At 35.7% G+C, this 22102-nt stretch overlaps 2 protein-coding genes across 2 annotated transcripts; both read right to left on the bottom strand.

Moving 5' to 3' along the window:
• Positions 1-1772: 1772 nt before the first annotated feature.
• Positions 1773-8249, bottom strand: LOC129794335 (uncharacterized). The gene is made up of 7 exons (XM_055835136.1): positions 7829-8249; positions 6283-6555; positions 5890-6197; positions 4784-4970; positions 3908-4209; positions 2193-2873; positions 1773-2124 (listed from the first exon to the last, which is right to left on the bottom strand). The coding sequence occupies exons 1-7, from the start codon at positions 7984-7986 to the stop codon at positions 2117-2119; spliced, it is 1917 nt and encodes a 638-aa protein (XP_055691111.1). The 5' UTR covers positions 7987-8249; the 3' UTR covers positions 1773-2116.
• A 96-nt stretch (positions 8250-8345) lies between these two features.
• LOC129792111 (angiopoietin-related protein 7) lies at positions 8346-21743 on the bottom strand. The gene is made up of 6 exons (XM_055830888.1): positions 21559-21743; positions 20124-20777; positions 12264-12593; positions 11945-12197; positions 10373-10764; positions 8346-8589 (listed from the first exon to the last, which is right to left on the bottom strand). Exons 2-6 carry the CDS (start codon positions 20384-20386, stop codon positions 8457-8459), a joined length of 1371 nt encoding a protein of 456 aa, XP_055686863.1. The 5' UTR covers positions 20387-20777; positions 21559-21743; the 3' UTR covers positions 8346-8456.
• Between the last annotated feature and the right edge of the window lie 359 nt (positions 21744-22102).

The following is a 22102-nucleotide window of genomic DNA, read 5'->3' as shown; positions in this document are numbered from 1 at the left end:
GCCCAAAAAATTAATGATGTCCTTTTGGTTACTTCATTGTTGCCCTCCTCTCGCATTTGATCCTTTTTCCATGTGATCATTTCTGCAGCATAAATGGTACAAGATCATGCTGCTCTTGCGGTTGTACCTCTTCATATCTTGAATTTCACAATGATTTTCTCACTCAGATGGAATTCCTCGTGCTCAATGGCAATAATGATTTTCTTGCACAAAAAAAGGCGCGTGAAATTTTAATATTTTTAATGATCCACCCAAAAAGAATGCTGTTAGCCTTTTCATATTGCTTGCACGCGTGAATATTTCTTGTTGTATGTATTTTTGCGCATGGCCGAAAGTGCTGCAACCAAGAAGAAAAAAATTTATTGCTCTCCCCATTCTGTTTTATTCACTTTGTCACAATTTTTATCTGCTGCAACTCTGTGTTGCGAGCATTGTTGTGGGTTCTCCTCGCGAAAAATTAAAATATTAAAATTATTGCTTGCAGAATTATATATAATTCTTTTTTGCTCTGTTCCTTCTCAACCTCCCCTCTTGTGCATCGTGAAAGACGCACAACATTTCGAAAGTTCCTCCTCCTCCTCCAACATCCAATGGGCCACCACATGGAGACGGTGAGACGCGCGCACGCTTGCATACATCGAGAAATGTGAAGCCCGAAGAAATGTCAACTGCAATAATATCACTGATAATTGCAAATTTTTATCATAAAGATCACTCAAATTGTCCCATAAAATTCGCACAGCAATGAGATTTTTTTTCGGATTATGATTCCTTCACGTATTTTTTTATACCCTGCCCCCCACCATCCCCATCCACCTTCCTTCATCGTTAAGATAAACCGTCTTTCACCACGAAAAAGGTAAAAAATAAATAAAAATTCAACACTGAACCCCAATAATGGCAAAAAAGTATTGCTTTATCAGCTTTCAAGCTGCAATTTATGCAGTAAATTTTTATTATTACACCTGTATTCTCACATTGTTTCATAATTGTTATTTTCTATTTACTCAATCCACACCAAAATACCATCGAGATATTCTTTTTTTTTATATTTATTTACTTGAAAAGAAATTAAACAGTGAGATAACACGATGATATTCTTTTTTATTTTCTTTTGACAATGTAATAAATTCGTCAGTTTTTTTATGAAAAATATTACATACATATAATGTAATTACTTTTAAACATTGTGCGTGGGAAGAGATTGAGGACAGGAAAACATTTCGTGGGAGGTAGAGAAGAAATTTCTTTTTTACTAATTCCTCAATTCGTTAGATTGTCTCATAATTTTCGGGATTTAGAGGCATAAGAACAATGAAAATCAGTGTGGATCATTATGGGGCAACCCTATGGTTCCATCGTGACATTTTGAGGTTGAAGATCTCCTTCATCAGGTTTAAGATTTTGAGGAAAATTAAGAAAAAGAAAGTTTAGATTTGTCTTCATTAAAGCAGCTAAATCACTCCATATCCTTCACAAAAAAATCTTTCTTACTCATCTCTTGCATTTTATTCTTCATAACTCATCTTTCTTTTCATCTTGTATTTTATTTCTTTATTTCTTCATCAGAAATCCTCACCATCACATCAATCAAGCCCCAAAAATCGCATTTAACTCCAATTGATCGGGAGATTTTGTAAAAATAATCACCCAGCACTTAATACCCATTCTTTGTCACCTTATTCTCTGCCTGGTGCTGTTCTTAAACCAACAAAATTCAATAAAGAATTTATAACTCTTCTTTGAGGAAGCATCGATGGAAATTATTCAAGTCATTGATCAAATTCTTCTTGATGTATTTATAATTCTTTTTTTTCCTTTGATTTGTATCACAAAATTTACAATTTTCGGGTGCGGATTCAATTGTTTTGGTTGTCTTTTTTTCACCTCCTCCGGAATATTCAAATTGCTAATCCATCAATTGATTTTCTCTCGCATTTTTTTTGGCTTCATTCACAGAATAAAAAAAATATTCAGAATTTAATTAATAAAGCATTTCGTTGAGCTTCCAACGAAGTTTTCCACTTTGAATTTCATCCATGTCGATAATGCAGGTACAAAACTTGTGAAAGCTCTCACGAGAGCTTTCGTGGAACTTTCACGAGAAGCGCGAAAATTAAAATCCTACAAAGAATGAAATTATTATTTTTTAAATTTCTTTTTAAATGATTTTTCGGGAATTTTCAACTCACGTGCTCCCTTCCCAAAGGGTGGTACACTGTAGGTGAGGAAGAAGTATGTTCCAGTTGCTTTTCGGTCCACAAACTCCCCCATGTAGGCGATATCCGTGGAATCCCTGAGACTTGGGCACTGCTCCACATCATTGGTGATCGTGTCGAAGTCACATTTAACCCCGGGAAAGGCTTTGGGATGAATGATGGATTCAGCGTAGAAGATGGGCGCCCGGAGGTGACTACACTGCACAAAGGTGGCGTAGTCAATGAGTAGGCAGCCGGGCTGTGGTGGTGGTCCACCATTGGGGTAAAAGGAAACATGCCCCGTGGGTGTCATTTGACCCAATGTATTGCCTGCCGTGTGAATTGTGTCCACAAAGAGAGCCGTTGAGGGACTCACCCAATCCTTGTCGCCCTCATTGAAGGCCGGATGGGCAGGATCGAGCCCAGTTACACGCCCAATGCGTCCATTGAAGCTTCGTCCCACATTCCCAGCAATATGAGCCCCCAAACTGTGCCCAAGAACGTGAATCTGCTCCAGGGGGATGTTGGGGTAGCGAGACATTATTTGTGTTCGCATCATATAGCCAAGATGATGACCAACTTTGGCTACTCTATACCGTACTGTGGGGTAGAAACCAAATGCCAATTCGGACCAATCTACACAAAATACATTGTGGGCTCCAGCTGAGAGGTAAGCTGCTCACAGGATTGCAGATTGCAGGAATGATTTTTCGCAAATTCAAGAATTAACAGAAAGAAAATTATTTTTTTATGAAGAAAATTATATTTTATTAATTCATTAAAAGTTTTTTTTATAACTTTTTATCAAAGGGTGTTTATCTGGCAAATATTTTGGTTTTTGAAGCAAATCATCTGAATATTCCCGAAGATCTCAATATTTGGCTTCAAACGAACATCTTTTGCCAAAAACTGAACAACTCAAAATCTAAAAACAATCCAAAAACGTATTTAAGACTTTTCTGTTTGAATTTAGTCTCGTTTTAGGCTTTAATGATTTCTTTAAAGTTCTGTTCTGTATTGGGATAGAAAACCAAATATTTATCTTCTTGGATTTAGTATTAGTTGGTGTTCCACTTCGTGGCCAAGACCAAGTATTTTTATTTGGATTGAATTTACTACATTTCGGTTTGATTTTAGTGTTTTTTTATGCTTGAAATTATCATTTTTAGGCTTAGATCTATATTTGAATTTCCTTGGCGAATCATCCGAATATTAACGAATAATCCGAATAATTTCGTCCAGATAAATTCCTTTTGCTTTTTATAAATTAATTTGTGTCCAACGTTCACAAAGCTTTCGCAGGATGCTATTTAATCAGCCTCCCTCATTATTATTTTCAAGTTAAAGGGATATAATCTAAATATTGGGCCTAATTCAGCGACCAAGAAACCCTTGAAATCTTTGAATTTTGTACTGAAATTTCAAGATTTCAAGCGAATTTCAAGGGTTTCTTGGTCGCTGAATAAGGCCCATTTTCTTTCAGATAAAAAGATTTTATAGCTGAGATCTAATTGAATAATTGAAGTTCTGACTTCAACCACAATCCATTAAAATTAGTTTAGCCTCAGTGCAAAGCTTGCACAAAATTGACAAATAAATCTTCTTTTCTCATAAAATATTAATTTTTAATGAAAAAATAACAACTTCCGGTAACTCTTCTTTATCACAGAAAAAATAAATTATAAAAAATATAATTTTTATCATCTCACCATTCCTCAGAGGAGATATAGAGAGATGCTTGTAGCCAGCAATGTATCCGTGGATGATGACTTTCACTGTTTCACTTTCATTGAAATAGGGCAGGGGGGTACTTCCGTTGTCAAGGAGCATTTCCGTTGAGAGTTCCGGGGCGAAGTAGTACATTTTCACAGAATCCAAATTTAAATCTTCACCCAGCACTGATAATCCATAAAAGCTAAACACAAAGCACAGCACAACAACATCACGCTGCATTGTGAAGAAATTATCACAAAACTTATTATTTTTTTTTTTTAATATTCTTTTAATGAATCGTTAGAACAACGTCGCGATGTGCTGACTACCGCAGTAATACTAATCGATCGTTCTATTTGTAGACTTTAGTTTTGCCATATGATTCCACTTTATCTCCACTACTTTTTTTCATTCTATCCAATTTAATCTCTCTCACTCTCAGCGTATTTGTGGAAAATTGAGAATAAAGACGGAATGATCAACCTCCAAGTTCAAGATCAGCATTTTCATGCTTAATACTGTAATGCTGGTGAAAGATTAGCATATTAGTGGAAAGTTTGTACAATATGTGGAAATTCTGCGTGCCTTTTGTCTACCGAACGGCGAAAATTATTTTATTTGGCTTTTCTTTATTTACATATTAAAAAAAACTTTAATAATAATTCAATCTCTCTCTGAAAATGCAAAATTAATTAATTAATAAAACCCGCACGGAAGTTTTTTTTCTATACGAAAAGATGTTTGCCTCTTCCGTACGGTGCTGCATTGTTTGTTTCCAGGTAGAAGATTCCTCTTGCACTGAAATGTTGTGAGAAAAATTTTCTCTCAAAGAAGAGATTTTGATACTTTCAACAAGTTCTTCTTCTTCCTACCTTGATGGTGTAGCTTCTCCCATAAAGATCATCTGACGCTTTTCCCTGCTGATGAGATTATTCTTCGGTCGGCACTTCTTGATGGAATTGAAAAGCTCCGAAATTTCACATTGAACAGCTAAGAATTGTTCCGGAAGGAGAATTGACTCAGCATAGAGCAAAGGAGCCCGGAAGTGACTGCAGGAAGCTTTGATGAAAAGAGAAGTAAATCTTAAACTTTCTTTACATTAAAATTTTCTTCACGAAGGAAGAATTCCTTAAAAGAGATTTAAGGTCAATTTCTTTTGACAATTTCTTGAATATAAGGAAATGTTACAATGAACTGCCACATGAACTGAAAAATTCAAATTTATTTAATTTTAAAACAAAAATCATTGATTTAATTTAACGCTAGTCTCCCGTCGTCCCGGTCGAATCGCAACTCAATGTAAAATTATATGTATACAGTGGGACCCCAGTACAACGACCACTTGGATGTACTCTTCACACTCATTATTTTCAATGCGCGAGAGTAGTATAACCAAGCGGTCGTTGTACTGGGGTCCCACTGTAGTCCTATAAGGAGGAATGTCTCCATTGGACATTTAAATTCAATAAATTCAAATTCAAATTCAAATATGGAGTGAATTTAATAAGTTCTTAAACTCAAGAATCTTCAATAAAAAAATATTCTAATTTTTAAACTAAAAGCTAAATTTCTTTATAAATTTCCAAAAAGCTTTCTAGCTTTCTTAAAACTTTTTGCACTGTAATTTGCTAAAGACGCTAGAGAAAATTACAAGAAATTACATTTTCTTATGCCATTCATGTGACAAAGTACATTCAGATTAAAATAATTATGCAATAAACCGGAAAATTGGCATTCAAAACTACAATTTATGTATTTTCTTGAGAGAAAATTCTTCCCACTGAGACCTTCATTGCAATAAAAAAAAAGAAAAGATTTAAAATTTATTCTGTTTTGTGCTCAATAAATTATTCTGAATGGTTAATAAAAATTCTTTCCTTCAGGGCTATCAAATAAAATCGAAAAATAATTAATTGTTTCCTTCTCTTCAGAGTTTCTTCATCTATTGAGCAAAAAAAAAAAAAACATAAAAACTCACAAAAGGTAAGAATATCCAGAAGGTAGCATCCTGGCTGTGGTGGGAATCCGCGATTGGGATAGAAATCAACATGACCACGTTGAGTCTTCTCGCCGAGAACTCCCACATCCGTGTGAATGGCATCCACAAAGATGGCATCCTTCCGTCCACAGGCATCTGTGGAATTCACCCGGAAGAGTGGTCCGGCTGGGTCAAGAGCTGAAATCCTTCCAATTGTCCCATTGAAGTACTTCCCAATATTCCCAGCAATGTGTGCCCCCAGGCTGTGTCCCAGAATGTGAACATCCACAGCTGAAGCATTCATCTTCCTGCAAACGAATTAAGATCCATTGAAGGACCCTTCAGAGACTCTTTCTGAAGGATGTTTGCCCTTTATCTGAATCATAAACTTACATGAGGAAGCTGTGGAGTAGTTCTCCAGCTCTTTTGCCCACCGTATCCACCATATAGCGAGCTACATCGTAGTTCTGACGTGCTCCACCCTCCCAATTCACCGTGATTATGTTGCAGCACGAAAGAGCCAGGTAAGCATTCTTCACTGGATCAATTGTAATGTGATTCTTATTGCCCATCCATCCGTGGATAATGACTTTAATCGGAAGACTGGCATTGAAGCCAATGGGTGGTGGATCTTCCGGATGAATTCTCGATTCATTCTTTGAGTAGCTTTCAATGAGAATTTTTTAATGAGAATTAAAAGAAAAAGTCTTTAGGAAATTCTTTAAGGAGTTCAAAGAATATTTTGGAGATATTAAGTCTTATTCTGCGATCAAGGAATCATTTAAAATTTTAAGAATTTGTACGAATTTCAATGATTTTTTAATTGTTAATTAAATTATACCGTCATGAGGGAAAAGATAGTGCCAATCTGTGGTTTGAAAAAAAAACCTTTCTATGTTCTCTTATTTTTCTTATTTATTTATTTATTTCTCTTAGTTTTCAATAAAATACTTGTAAAAAATATATATTTTAAAATTATTTTTGGAGCTTAACCCTTTAACGTTTTTTGGGTCATACGCTGACCCAAACGTGAAACATTTTATTTTTTCAATTATTATTTATTAATGTAATTGTTTTTCTATGTTACAAATGCATCAAATTCATGCATAAGGGGCCAAAGAAGACGTTCTGACTGAGAAAAGTCCTCTGAAAATATTCATAGAATAAAAATCGCGATAAAAGAGCGCATGTTTCAATGTTTTTATTTTTCACGTTGGACGCTAAAGGGTTAAAACTATAAAATAATCCTAATATATATATTCCTTTAAACTAAGAATATAACAATTTAAAAAATATTTTAAAGAATTTTTCATTTTCTAAGATTATTCCTTTTGCTCTATAACCTGCCTATAAATTACAAAATGTCTTTTATTAATATTTTAAAAAAAATCATTAAAAGGATAAAAGAAAAATTTAAGAGTTAAAAAAAACAGAAGCTGTGCTTCTTTGAAGAAAGAAGAACAGCTAATAGAACTAGTAAAACGAGAGAGAAAAACATTCATGAATGTATTTCTGGATTTTTTCTCAATTTTCTCATTGAAATTATTTCCCTAATTTAGAACAAATCATCTCATAATAACAGAAAATAATCATTTTTCATTGTCAAAGATAATTTTTTTATAAATTGAAGAATTTGCTTGAGATAAAAATACAAAAATTAATAAAGAAACAGAAAGACGCTTAAAACGAGTTTAAAGAAAACTGCAAGAGAATATCAAGAAAAATCCCCTTAAGGCATTTTACTAAATAAGTCTTTTGAAAAAAAAACTGTAAATTGCGTCTCACGTGCGCGTTGTGCGTAAACTAAAATCGCCGTTGAATTTTATTATTCTCTTCACATGTTTGAAGGACTTTCTCCATGTTCTAAAGCAAGGTTCTAAATTTGTAGCAATTTTATTGGAAAAAAGGGGAATTTGTTCAATTAAAATACTTGACTTACGGACTGTAGTAGTAAATTCCAACGGACGTGAGTTGCTCCTCCTGAAGCTTCCTGATTATCTCATTTGTCTCCTTGCGATATCGTGGCTCATCTCCATGTACCGTCGTTATCAAAATTACCATCAAACTTATAATTCGGCACATCAATGCATGAGACATTGCTGGGAATCTGTTTATTTTCTTCTAACACACACTTCTTGTAAGTTAAAAATGTTTGGATTTAGCGACACAAAACACACAACCGGCACGCGATAAATGCACAGAGAGTGACTGATCTAACCGATCACAGTGTTGATATGCCAAAGTAGCTGATCTTGGGCCCCAACGAGCGCGAAATGCAGCAACCGCGACCCAGAGACACGATCGAGGATGGAGGTGCGCAACAGGTGAAGGGAAAAAATCAAGTCCGAGTGCGTGAACTTCCAAGTCGATTGACATTGACAATGGCATGGATCCATGTGATCGTGCTTGTTGATGAACGAAAAAAACTTAGCTGCTGAAGATTGGGAAGAAAAGACTTTCAACAAGGTAATTTTTATCTTGGACTTATACAAAAGGCAAAAAAAAAGCTGAAGCGGGAAAAGGGGCTCTCTTGAAGGACGAAAAGGGAACACATATTGGAGCGGACTCTACTCTGCTGGTCGAATCATCATGCGGACCTTCTTGAGGGAGTAATTGGCACCCTTGAACTCATTCCAGTAAATCCCCTGGTACCGCAACTCATCAGGCACTTCACCGCCCAAGTAGCGTCCATTGAGATTACTAAGAAAAACAAAAAAAAAAGAAGAATTTACAGAGAGAATATAAAATAATTAGGCGAATAATTCCCCAAGAATGTCATCCTTCAGGGTCAATGCAAACATCAATGAGAGAGTCGCTGGCATGAAGAAGACCAAAGCAGTGATCGCTCGTGTTGTTCCTAAATCACCTTCTTAAACAACCATGCAAAATCCCAAAGCAATGGCATTAAATAAATTCAGCATACAAAACGCCATTAGTTTCTCTGCTCATATTAATGTAGAACAAGTTGAGCAGCTTCACAGGTAAAAGACACAGTTGCATGAAATTAATTGCAAATTTTTTATCGCGAAAAAAATGTTGATAAAGATCGCTGACCATGAAAATCTGTTATAAGAACATTAACGGGCGATTCTTGAGTTTAAATCTATTCTGATATTTGATTAATTTTTAAGAAAAAATCGATTTTAGGAATTCTTTTTCTAACTCTTCACCCAAAATTCTTCAAGAGAACTTTTTGATTTAATAAAAAAAATAATAATCAAAAATCCTTGAAAGGTTTAGCTTGAGAGCTCTTTTAAAAGTCTACCTTGGGGGACAACCTAAAGATCTTCTTTTTCTTTCAAAAAATATTTACATAAATCGAAAAAAAGACATAAAATATTTTAATTAAAACAATTCCTTTTGCTTCTAAGCTATAATTTTGTTGAAAATCAAATTGGAAACAAAATAATTTATTATTTATACTAGATATTTCATAATAGAAAAAACAAATCGATTGAGTTCAAGATCAAACCGAGTTTAATGATTTATTTATATTGATTTTATTACGTGACTCTGATGAAAGATTTTAACGGTAAAGAAATTTTCTTCAGTACCAAAATTAAGAAAGAAAAATCTTTAATAAGACACTAAATATTCTAGATTTTCAAGAATAAAAAAAATTCTGATCTACGTGAAATCAATTAATAGATTTGACTTAATTATAGATTTTAGTATAGTTTCCACATTAATCAATTCTTACTTGAACAATATTTTTAACGGTCATTTAGAGAATTTTCTTTATTATAATATAAGTCAAATATAAAGAAAATGTTCTTAAAAAGCAAGAAAAATGGCATTATTTTAAGATTAAACATCTAAATTCAAATTTTTAAGCATAAATTTTAATGTAATTGTCAATTTATAACGTTTCTTTTATAGTATTTTAAAAGAAACTAAACTCTTTAAAAAAAAATTAAAAATTCAAGAAAAAATAGTGTTTTGTCTGCAAAAGAAACTTTCTTTCAAACTGAAACTTTTCCTTAGGGCATTTTAAACATTTTGCCAAAATACTTAAAAAACTCTTTCAAGATTATTTAATTTTTAAACTAAAACTAACTAACTAACTAAGCTTTAAGATTTAAAGAAAAATCACAAAAGAATCCTTCCAAGCTCGCATCCAATGATCCCTCCTAAAAGCTTCAAAAACAACATAAATCCACAATCCGTCGTCAACAAAGTGCATCAAACCCATTAACAAAATGTGTGGGGGAGCTTTAACATGAAATTCCGCTCTTTATAGTCAGCATGAAGAGGAAGCTTTTATTGTGCATGCGACCCCCATATGTTTGTACGATGATAAACTCTCATGCGCTACGAGGAAATTCCGCAAAAAAAAAGCTATCAAAGCAAAATTCTTCAATGAAATAAACCCGAAGAGGAAGATACACGTAAATTGGCGCGAAAGCATGCAGGGCTGTGTTGGGATCATTCAGTGGGAATTGTGTGGAAGGTACAGCAGTGCTGTGTTTGCGTCTCAACTCACCTGGTATCGCAGGCATTGTACCACCAACCGCCTGTATGTGCTTGAGCGCAATTTCCCTCCACCCATGAATCATTGTCCAGATCAAGTGCTGAAAACTTCTGCCCAGCATGGTAGGAGAGTGAATCTCCCGCATCTCCGGAATACTTCCCAAGCAGCACAAGGGCATAATTCTCCTTTTCCCCGCCAATGGCAAAGGAATCATATTTAGCAATGCGTCGTTCACCCTCAAAGTCCTCCAGATGAATGAGCAACTCATGGATGCGCGATGAGGTGATTTCGTGCAATTTATCAAGACCAATCCAGAATTCTCCGTCCAAATTCCCAAATCCATGCTTATATTCTGCCCATGTTCGATAGAAATTAACTCCACCGTCATCCCGGTGCTGAATCACCTGCAAATTGATAGGCACGTGAGAGTGAAAAGGAGAGAGAATAAATTAATTTGCCTCACAGGATTTCCTAAAATCATTCCCCGAGCAATAATACGAATTGATTCCATTTAATTTCCAATGAAATGAATATTGCGCCGCGCGTGGAAGAGCTTCCGAAAGGGAAGATGAGGAGGGGGAGTGTCAAATGGGGCAATAAAGCTTTGATTTAACAATATCTAATGGGCTTTGAATTTAATGTAGTGAAAAGGATAGTTTAATTAGAAAATTGAAGGACATTCTGTAACCTATCTCCGTTTTGCTAAATTGTTTGAATCGTTAAATTGCACATCAATCGTTTCTAAATGCAGTGCAAATTGAATGTGTTTTAGATTAATTATTATTTAACCCATTAATTCCTTTGCTTATTAAATTTGCTCAATAATTGAGAAAATATCCCAAAGGGAAAACTAAAAAGTTTCTTTTATCTGTTATTTTTAAATTCTTAACGTATTTTTTGGTTTGTCAACTTTTCCAATTCAATCTGTTCTCAAGATATTTAATTTCCGGATGAAATTTATTTTGTTCTCCAGCAAATGTCCTTAAAAGGATATTCTTTAACTTTTTTGCAAATTCTGGAATTTTAATTGACACAGAATAAGAATATTTTTGAAATTTCCAAGAATTACTCAAAATTCCTCATTTAACCATGCTCCCGGAAAATTCAAAAAAATCTCTAATTGAAGAATTCCAACCTGGAAATAACTTATGTACAAAAATTGAACCGAATTCATTTTATCAGGATTTTTAATTAAATGGAAGACCTATAAATGCACACCCGCACAGGATCAGATCAAAAACTATTCAATAATTTATCAAAAATATATAAAATCGAGGCAAAAAAATCTTCGTTGGTATTAAATGGGTTAAACTAATTTAAATAATAGCTTTCGCGTGGCATAACATATTAACAAATATATTTTATGTTGTGTAAAATTATTCTTCTGTAATTAATACTTAATTGAACACATCGATAAAATGATAAATATGACATAAATATTTGTGAACAAATTAATTCACTAATTATTTATTATGCCAGAAAAAGGGGTGAACTATTGTTCAAAATGTTTTGCAGTTTAATTTGTATTAATTAAAATTTAAAAAATTAATAATTTTCATTTAATTTTTTTCTCTTTGTACTCACAGTCCATCCTTCGAGGCAGTTAACGTAGAAGGGATTGTGAATGTGTCCACTGGGTTGAATTTTTATTATTCCTGAACGTTTTTGGGCATCTTTGCAGCTTGATGGGAGCAGGGAGACTTCACAGGACCCTTCGGAGCCACCTCGTGCTCCATTGGGGTGCATCACAGCATACACAGGGGGACTCTTCACGGCCAACAGGGCATTATTGAGGAAGGATTTTGTTGGAATATTCCTCTGACTCACAGATACATCCCTGAGCAGAAAAAAAAAGATTTTTTTTTCAATTGAAAATTCCAACAGGAAATGGGAAAAAAAATACTTGAGATTCTGCTGGAGTTCCGTGATATTCTGCCCAGCAGTGATGAACTCTTTCTCCATTCGCAACACAGCCAGGCGTGTGGATGTTAGAAGGGTGGCGAGAGCATTGAGTTTGTCGGAGAATTCACCGGATGTCACTGGTCCACCACCTTTTCCGCTCACCTGGTACAGTGAACCCTTCACTGCATCCCATTCACCTTTCAACTCCTCCACTGTTCCTTCCGTTTTTGTGAGAATCCAATCGAAATTCTGATAGCGCCGCGATAATTCTCGCACCTCTGCCCGGATGGCGTCATACCTTTCCTGGTTCGATACCTCTATCCTTGTTATTCTGCCCAAAACAAAAGGGAGAAAAAATCATTTTGCATTTCAATCGAATAAAACATCTCCCCATAGTTGAGAAAAGCCAAAGAAATAAATCAAATAATTGAGGAAATTTCATTTTTAATTTAAATTTAATGATCAAAATGTAATAAAATGGGTTTTAAAATAATTTTTTCATCTTCGTCTCCAGAGATTGAATTTTGTTCCAAAAACTCAAAAATTTTGCTGACTTCCTCAGATCCGGATGATAATTTCTTGGGGGCGCCCCCTTCTACTTTCCCTCCTCTTCCGTAGCCATCTTCTTGCCACGACGCCGTCGTGATGATCTACGTCGTGGGGTACGGCGCGTAGAACGACTTCTGGTGCGACGGGTTGTGCTCTTAGCAGTGGAACGGCGTCTCCTTCGACGGGGGGCATCCACCGGCTCTTCATCCCCACGAGCCTTACGACTTTCCAGGGCTTCCTTAAGAGCTCCGTTTACTTGATTCTGAACTTCCTTCTCCAAAATTTTAATAATCCTGTCCATGTTTGATGGTTCTTTCTGGTTTTTCCACAGAAAACTTCTTTGAAGATTAACTTGTGCAAAAATGCTTCCACTCTATCAGAAAACTGGACGACGAATGAAAAATTTTCACTCTGAACAAAAGTTCTCCCTTCGTGGCCTTTTGTGATTTAGAACTGAATTTTCTTTTATTTTAAATTTTGATTTAAAGATGATTTGATCGCAATTTTAAGGGACTCAGAATTCTTTTAATTTATTGCTTTATTATTTTAAATTTTATCAGAATTATTTAATAGTTTTATTTTTGTAGAAATTTTTGCTAATAATTTCATTTTTTATGCGGAGAAATCTTTATTATATCCAAAGAAAATTTTCCTTAAAAGATCAAATTTATAAATGTTTAATGTTCTTTAGTTTTTCTCTTAAATTCTTGGGAAGAATTTATTTGATGAAAATGGTAATTAATTAAAATAAATAGATAGAAAGATTAATTTAAAACTAATTAAAACATTAATAAATTCAAATTAATAATAGTTGGAAGAACATTTAAAAATTAATTTAAATAATTCTTAATTATTATTTTCATTTAAAATATTTACTAAAAATCAAATTAATATATTTGGTAGGGAAATAAAATATTAATTAAAATGTTAATTAATTATTATTTTTCTTTTAAATTAATACAAAATTAAACTGTCAATGTATTGAGGAAAAAATCGATGAATAATTGGATCGTTTTGCTCATTTAATTAAAATAAATTATCTATCATCAGTTGATGAATTTAAAATTAGTCTGTTGAATTTCAATTGAGATTTATCCAATATTTAAAATTTTATTGAATAGTTATTAATTGTTAATGAGAAGTTAAAGGAGATTGTCATTTTCCTAAAATATATTTAGGGAGCCAGAATCATTAAAATATATCACCCACAGCAAACATATTAATATAAGTAAAATATTATAGACATAATGACTGCTCAAATTGGATAAAATTAGACACAGAGAACTCCATAAAAAGCCCCTTATTACGACATATACGACCAAATTATCTGTTCGTTTTTTTTTCTGACCATCACTGTAAATTTATTCCGCGCAATTTTCCCACAAAATTTATTGAAATTTCTCAAATTGTAAGCTACATATCGAACACCTATTATTAAAAATAATTTCTCTAATGGTCCACTTTGCATTTTACCAAATGAATGCATAAAACGTATAAGAGATATTATATATTGTCACGGCGTGACATTTAAATCGCCCCTTTTGTGTACATAAACACGCTTAAAAACATTTCATTTTACTTTTAATTTTTGGTGGCACAATTTTTCAATTAAATAAATTATAAATCGCGAAAATGCGGAAATAATCGGGTGAAAGACATCAAAGTGCTTAATTTGGGACGCCCTCGAGTGAGGACATTTCGAGGACATCCTAACATTTCACCGCGCGCCACTCACACACACACACACACACACACTCACGCTAGAGGGCGCGCACACGAGAAGGCGCATGCGCGACATCCTTTGTCCTCTCAGTTAAGCTCCAGCTGTCAAACAGAGAGGACGCATAAAGTGCAATGGAGAGAGAGATGCAACACGAGCGCCCCCACGGGGCATATAAGGGAAGAGACCGTGAAGGATTTCATCATTCAGCCGTGGAAGATCCACGAGGCCACTTCGGGATAGAAGTTGCTGACCAATCTAAAGGATTTCGCAGAGAAAATCATTCAGCCGTGGAAGATCCACGAGGCCACTTCACTGAAGTCGCTAACCCCTCCAGAGGAATTAATCGTGAAAATTATTTCTACGTGGAAAATCCACGAGGCTATTTCGGGAAAGAAATAGCTCACCCAGCAAAAGGATTTAATCGTGAAAATTATTCAACCGTGGGAAATCCACGAGGCTTCCATGACGAAGTAGCTTACCCTTTTGAAGGATTTGTGAGTGAAAATTATCGTGCAGAAACATCCGGGAACGACGCCCGAGGCCAATCTCGCCGAGATTTTGCTAATAATCGTGGACAAATTGATTGGGAGAGAGCGTATCGTGAATTAGAACGACGGGCAGAATTTGATGCCCTTCAACGCGAGAAAGAGTTTCTGGAATTTCATAGCAGAAATCGAGGAGGGCATTTCCGCAGCCCAACAGTGCATAAATCCCAACGGGGAAATAAACGCGAGAGATCCAGAAGTGCAAGTAGAAAATTCCACCAACGTGAAGCCCGAAGGGCACGAGTTGAATTGCATCAGCAATACACCGCGCAGCATTTGGGAGAGGCTGAGCCCCCAAATCCAAAACCGCCAAACTCGGGAGAATTTGAGAATTACCGTGACACAAACTTCCACCAGTCGCACCGTGCGATTGGTGAGACCCCCATTTCGCGAGAAACCATAAAGTGCGCGGTAAACGCTGTCGCCGAAGACAGCCAATTTCTTCACGGACCTCGTGAAAGTCCTTTAGATTACGAAGGAGAATCTCTTGAGAAGAATCAGGCTGAAGCACCCGCTGGTGTTTCCAGTCGCCAAGATCCGCCGCGTGTGATTAAGAAAACTTCCACCAAAGGAACCACAACAAGTGCAAATTCAAAGATCTCCTCAAACAAGGAAAACATTCCTCCAAATCCAAATTCCGTGAAAGTGCCTCCGGAACACGCAGCACTCAATCGTGAACGTGTGCTGCCCAGTGAAAAGTTACGAAAGATTGCAGGCTCCAACAGCCCACAGAAAGTGCCCAGATTCCCACCGGGAACCGCACCGGGAGATCCCACCATTCGAAAGCCCACGCATCCCAACATCCGGGACACGTGCAAGAAGCCTTCCCCAGTGGAATCAACAAAGGACGTGGAGAAACCCACGCCAGATATCGCGGAAGGGTGCACCCCAGTCGGTGGCCCCAAAATTCGGCAAGCTCATACGCCACTACAGATTTTAGCAGAAGAGCTTTCAGCCTCCGACAGTGAGAGTGAGGCATCCTCTGAGGACATTGACGTGAGTGACGCAGGAACCCAGTGTTTTCTTCCGTGGGGATTCACGCTAGAGCAGATCGATCAATTTCTGTCAGAATTACCACGGGAGCACGCGCTCATTTACAAATATCAGCTGGAGGTTCTTTTCTTTGCGATAGCCAGCAAGGCACACCCATATCAGCCACCAAACCCGTATTCCGCGGTAAAGCTTCCAAAAGCTCGTGCGCCACCAAAGCCGAAGGTGCCGCCAAAACCGTCATCCGACGCAACCCCAGAAGTTCAACAGAAGACGCCCCCGAAGAAACCAACAGCCAAACCGCCCGCGAAGATCAACGCGAAGACCACCGCCAAGGATTAACGCATTTCGCGAAGCCACTACATTTTTACGCATTAAACTTTGAAGTACAAAATAACCATTAAAAAGTGAATTACGAGTTGATTTAAACGTTGAATTAAGCTAAAGCAAATGAAATAAAAATAAAGTTTAAAACCATTGGATTAAAGAAATAAAAGTTCATTATTTAAAACTAAAAATCTTCAAAGTCTTTTCTTGGGAAGGGAGAATTTTCTATTTTGTGAGAAAATGTCTGAGGAGTCGTTCACCACCGTAACGGGCGCACCAGAGCCTTCCACGGCCAAAAACACCGCCGTAACAATATTATGAAAGTACTTTACTATGTATGTAACTAAAAGCTCATTGAGCTTTGCAATAAAAACCATTTAGCACGCTTGTGTCAGAGAAGAAGAAAAAAAAAAGAGGAGCAATCAATAAATTCGCATAACTATTTGAATTTTATGAATTTTTATTATGAAAAATGTATTTTTTACGACTATTTGAATTTTTAACTGTGTGGCTGATCCCATAGAGAGCGATGGAAAAAACTTAAAGAGAGACGATGAGATGGAGTTCTTGTCGCAATTTAATTCATTTAGCACACATGTCTTGCTTCGCATTTTCATCGTCTTCTTTCAAACAACTACCCATTAATGGTAATGAAGAATTTATTGAAATATGGGGGGATAAGACAATTGAGTAGTTTGTCCGTTAATTTAGTTGCTTCTTTTTCGGCTCTTGAGAAAAAATAAAATATTTAGGCATTGGAAAAGTTATATTTTTCTCAACAAAGCAACGACACTCAAGTAAATAAATTACATCAATTTCCATTCAATTAACCATTATTTTGTGAAATATGATGTCATTTTCTTGTGTTGAAAAGCGAATTGTTTCTCTTTGCAAATTTCAAACGTGCTCCACACGGCCAAAAGTATTTTAATACACCAAACAAATCCTCTTTTATAGGCTTCTTGCCTCTCTTCACTTTACAAGCTCCCCTCTGGTTTCGGCTCAATACAGAGGTAATGTAGGTAGAGAAAATTGCAAATCAATATATACCTACATAATAAAAATATAAACACGAAAAAGCATGAAAAGCAGTGGAATTTTCCTTTCAACACGAACAGCTCCTCTGCCCCGCGATGCCGCAGAAATTATGCAAAGAAATCTCATGAGACGACGATGAGTTTCAGTATAAAAATTATGGGTAATAAATTGAATCATACCCATTGCGTGGGAGGCAGGAAAATGGGGGGGAAAGAATGGGGATGAAGATGAGAAGAAAAGCCACCCCAAAGGGATTCTTCTCTCAGAGGCTGCTCTCATCTCAAACCAAAAATTGAACAATAACTTTGCATTCTCAACATCAATAAGCTCTTTAGACATTTTAGCACATAAATTTAATTTGTTTGGAGTACGAGAGGGCAAAAGGAAAATTGACGAGAGGGCACAACGCATAACTAAGAGAGAGAGAGAGAGAGAGACGGGGAATTGTGTGTATTTAAGCATTTTGAAAATATATAAAGTGTTCATTTAATTACTCTCCTCTACGCGCAGTAAATTCACTTCAAGAGGCAAAAATTTCAAACACTTTTAGCCCAGAGAGAGGCACACGACAGGCCACCACGGATGGTTGAAAAGTAAATCATCTTTTAGGTTTTTTTTGCTTCATAAATTGCTTTAAATTGAGAGATTTATTGGAGATTAAAAAAAGGCGTTTTGTCACATAAAATGATTCATTTAACTTTTAATAATATTTGAGAATTTTTTTTAATAAAATTGATTTAAATTAAATTGTTATCAATTAAGAGTCATGAAAGGGTTAAAAATAAATTCGTCTGTTTCAATAAAACGTAAGAATTGTGAAGAAAAAACCCAAGGAAAGTTTTTTTTGGAAGAAAAACCGATCAAGGAAACATTCTAATTTAACCTTTTTTTATTAATTCTTTATTGTGCGTTAATATTTATTCAAAATATAGCTATATGATGACCTTATTATTGTAAATTTGATCGTGCTGTTTAAGTGAAGGTAATAAATTCCCCTTTATTGAATTATATTGACTCATCTCTGTTTAACACGATCGCAGACAAATCATCTGAATAAATTTGATCTTATCACCATTGAGACACAACGAGGTTAAGCTTGCAATAAAGTAGGGAAAGCGCGGGAGAGGATAGATAGTTTGTGAATAAAAGAATTTCTCCAACATTCCTCCCTTTGAAGAATGAGGAAAGATTCTCACTCAATGTAAAAAAAAATACTTTTTCAATAAGATTTCCTGTTTTAGGAATTTTTCTATAATAATCCTTTTAATGAATAATAATTTAGCACCCTTCTCCCCTAGAACTTTCCCAGAAATCTTATAGGATCTTTTTAATTTTCAGCGGCATCTCCACGTGAGGCGCACTTCCTTATAGAATCCGGAAGTTTCGTATAAAGTCATTTGAACTATTTCTATCATTAGAATTTCATCTTGGAATTTGTTCTTTTAATTTTCCTTTCTACATTTTACGCGCAAAATGAATCAATTCCGTCAATGGGAATTAATCAATGAATGCAACTCAATGAAAAGTGTTGTGTGTGAGGTGTCTGTGAACCGAGAGAGGGAGAGAGAGACAAGGGAAAAGCATGTGGAAAGCATGAATGGACCCCATTTATTCATCACAGAATGCATCCACATGCCAACACGCCGTGGGGAAGTGCTAATTGCTTTGCTCACAGGTAAATCTACGATAGTGATAAAGATGATGTAATCTCTGAAATGGATACGGATGTATGGGAGCTTTTCCACGGGGAATTATCCCAAAAATTACATATTAGATAATGAAGCTCATTTTAGCTTAATCGTACGAAATATTAAAAAAAAATCCCATCTCGAGTCAACGACCCCATCTCAGCCCCTGTAGGGACAAAAAGTTCTCTGTTTATGTAAGAAATTTTCTCCATAAAATGTAAACATGAGCTGTGAACATATTTCTTGCTAATGCGCAAAAATAGTGAATTAAATTTCGAGAGTTGCTCCCCTCTTAATTCTTCATCTCTTTGAGTCATTGCTTTGAGCTAATTTATGCTCATGAATTTTCTTTTTTGCCTCCTCCAAAATGTCACGCAATAAATCACACTAAAAGAGCATAAAAATCACATTCCCACCATCCCTTCTGTCGCCAACATTAAATTTTACTTTTTTTCCGTGGCGACGGTTTGTCAAACAAAAAGCCAATTGGGGCTGATCAAAAAGTTCGAGGAAAGTCTCTTGAATTATTTATTAATTGCTCAAAATTGCGTAATCTATAAAAAGAATATTAAGGGATCTAAACACGTTAAAAGTTCAGGCAGTTGAGGTTTTACTTTGGAATGAAGAAGAAATTACTTATTGGCTAACATTTAAAGAGAATTTAAAAGAAAAAGTTTTGTTTAACGTTTCCAAAATACGAAAACAATTTAAACTGGCTTAATAAGAAAATTTAATTTCTTCCAATTTTCCCTGATCATAATTTCAAAGGGAAAATCAATAAATTTCCCTCGCTTAGCGATCATAAAAAAATTCAGCAAAATTATCAAAGCATTAAGAGAGATCAAAAAACTCTAATTACTCGCATTTTCTGTGTGCGCAACGTACTCATTTTTGTGGTAATTTGAGAAAAATCTCAAAAGATTTTCCAATACATTCAGGATGCGGGAGGGGAGGGGAGTTTATTTTTAACTAAACATTTGAGAGTATATTAGATCACTTACTTGTACTCAAGTGCTTCGAGACGCTTCAGGAGTTGCTCATCGAGTGTTACAATTGTTGCCAGACGATCGTAGAGTCTCGCCAGGATGGAGTCACCCCCAATGGAATCATGTGTCTGTGATCCTGGACTTGTTGTATCCCCATAGGTACGATCACGCACTGATGGACGCTGCTGTTGCCGCTGACACAAACCCGGACCCACAGCTACAGCTATCAGGATCAATCCAAGGACACACCACCTATTCTCAAGCGCACCTTTCATCATTTTTGCATAATCACTCTGTGGGAGAGCTCACGGAAATTTGAATGAAAACAGATCCGCGATCGTTTTGCGCGATACACGATCACTTCCTCCGCAATCGCAATACGTCTGACTGATCGTGAAAAGGCACTCCAATAGACTGACTGAGAGGAATCTCGCGCATCTTCCACGATGTCTATCCGGGGTCCACAGTTGGTGATCATATCGTAGAGCTTCTCTCTCACTCTCGGCGTGTGCAATTTTATCTTTTTTTATACACTTAAAATAAACTCTCCGAAAAGGCGGGAGTGTGTGGAAAAATGTTGAGAATCTCTCACTCTCACTGTTCTATTTGGCTCTTCTTTGGTGTGCCTCCAAATTGTTTAGTTGGTGGAAAAGTCAAGAAGATTTTCATCTGCATAGTGTATATACACATAGAGAAAATGTGAAAATCCCCAAAGAGAAAACGTGCTGATGGAGAAGTATTTGGGTATGCTCAATAAATCGATTTAATCTCAACTTCATCCCCGAAAATTCCTTCTTCTTTAAATTATTCCCCAGAGTGATTCTGGAGAGTATCAAGATCCCCACAAATGCCCACAAAATATTATTCATCTCTCAGCTCTGCAAATATATAACTTTAAGGTGTCAAGAGCAAAGTTTAAATTGGAAGCTACAAACCGAATTTTTTTTTAACAACTGGATGTGAGAAAGCAAGGTCAATGGGGGCTGCGCTGTATCATGATGAACTAATTCCATCAACACGCGAACCCCATGAACCAGTAAAGCTGGACTTGTAAGAAAAAATAAACATTTTGTATGATTAATGGAGGAAGAATTTTAGTTTTTTGAAGTTCTTGTGCAGAGAATACACAGAAATGGCACAAAAGTTATTTTGCTAGAAAATTCAATAAATAAATTTTGGGATGTAATTTAAAGAAGTTCAAAAGTGAGAAGTTTATCCATGAGAGTAGAGCAATTTTCTATGCTCTTTTTGCACCTTTTATGAATAAGGAATTCCGTGAGAAATTTAATTTCATTGAGAACGCGCGACGTTGTTAAATTCAAAAAGTGAATTTAAATGAAAGGAGAACATATACTTTTGCGACGTGAGAACTTTGCACATACTATCACCTTCTTATCACCCAAGCGAACGAAGAGTTAGATAATTTAGTGGAAATATTTTTCCTTCTTACCTTTTGCCATGGCAGACTCGCTTTTCCAGTGCGAGAGAAAAATCACGCTAAAGTGGATGAAAAGGTTAAATTTTCGCATCATCTTATCGTACTTTTCCAGCTCGTGATGGACTCACATTCTATATGCACTTGCAGAGAGAAATCTAATAAAAATCTCACTTGCAGCGCACGAATAAATTCTTGTTGTATCCTGTGGACAAAGAGAGGGAAAAGAATAAGCTAAATGAGGTAGAAAAAAAATGCAGAAAATAAAAAAAATATATTTTTTTAAATCAGTAATTGATTTTCTGTAAGAAAATTATATTCCTTGAGCAGATGACGCCACAGAGAGACCGAAAACTAATAGATTTTTCTCTAATAGCCAACACCACCTGTATCAAATTCCATCACAGAGCTATTAAACTCTACAAATGTCTTTCATAACCAACTAGTGGAGCAATAAACAATGCGATCAATTGCGTGGAGAGATGTCCACCACAGCCCACACTTGACTGTACCTTTTTATTCCTTTTCTTTCCAAAGGGAAATGTCGTGCAGAAAATTC

The sequence above is a fragment of the Lutzomyia longipalpis genome, chromosome 3 (assembly GCF_024334085.1).
Source record: "Lutzomyia longipalpis isolate SR_M1_2022 chromosome 3, ASM2433408v1".
In the NCBI taxonomy this organism is placed as follows: Eukaryota; Metazoa; Arthropoda; class Insecta; order Diptera; family Psychodidae; genus Lutzomyia; species Lutzomyia longipalpis.
This window is presented reverse-complemented; position numbering and strand designations above follow the sequence as displayed.

Coding starts and splice junctions, on each gene's coding strand:
- LOC129792111 (XM_055830888.1), bottom strand. CDS start 20,386: ATGATGAAAGGTGCGCTTGAGAATAGGTGGTGTGTCCTTGGATTGATC. Junction 12,594..20,123: donor CTCGAAGCACTTGAGTACAA/GTAAGTGATCTA, acceptor TGTTTTGGGCAG/AATAACAAGGATAGAGGTAT. Junction 8,590..10,372: donor TACAATGCCTGCGATACCAG/GTGAGTTGAGAC, acceptor TGTTTTTCTTAG/TAATCTCAATGGACGCTACT.
- LOC129794335 (XM_055835136.1), bottom strand. CDS start 7,986: ATGTCTCATGCATTGATGTGCCGAATTATAAGTTTGATGGTAATTTTG. Junction 6,556..7,828: donor GGAATTTACTACTACAGTCC/GTAAGTCAAGTA, acceptor TCTCATTGAAAG/CTACTCAAAGAATGAATCGA. Junction 2,874..3,907: donor TATATCTCCTCTGAGGAATG/GTGAGATGATAA, acceptor TCCTGTGAGCAG/CTTACCTCTCAGCTGGAGCC.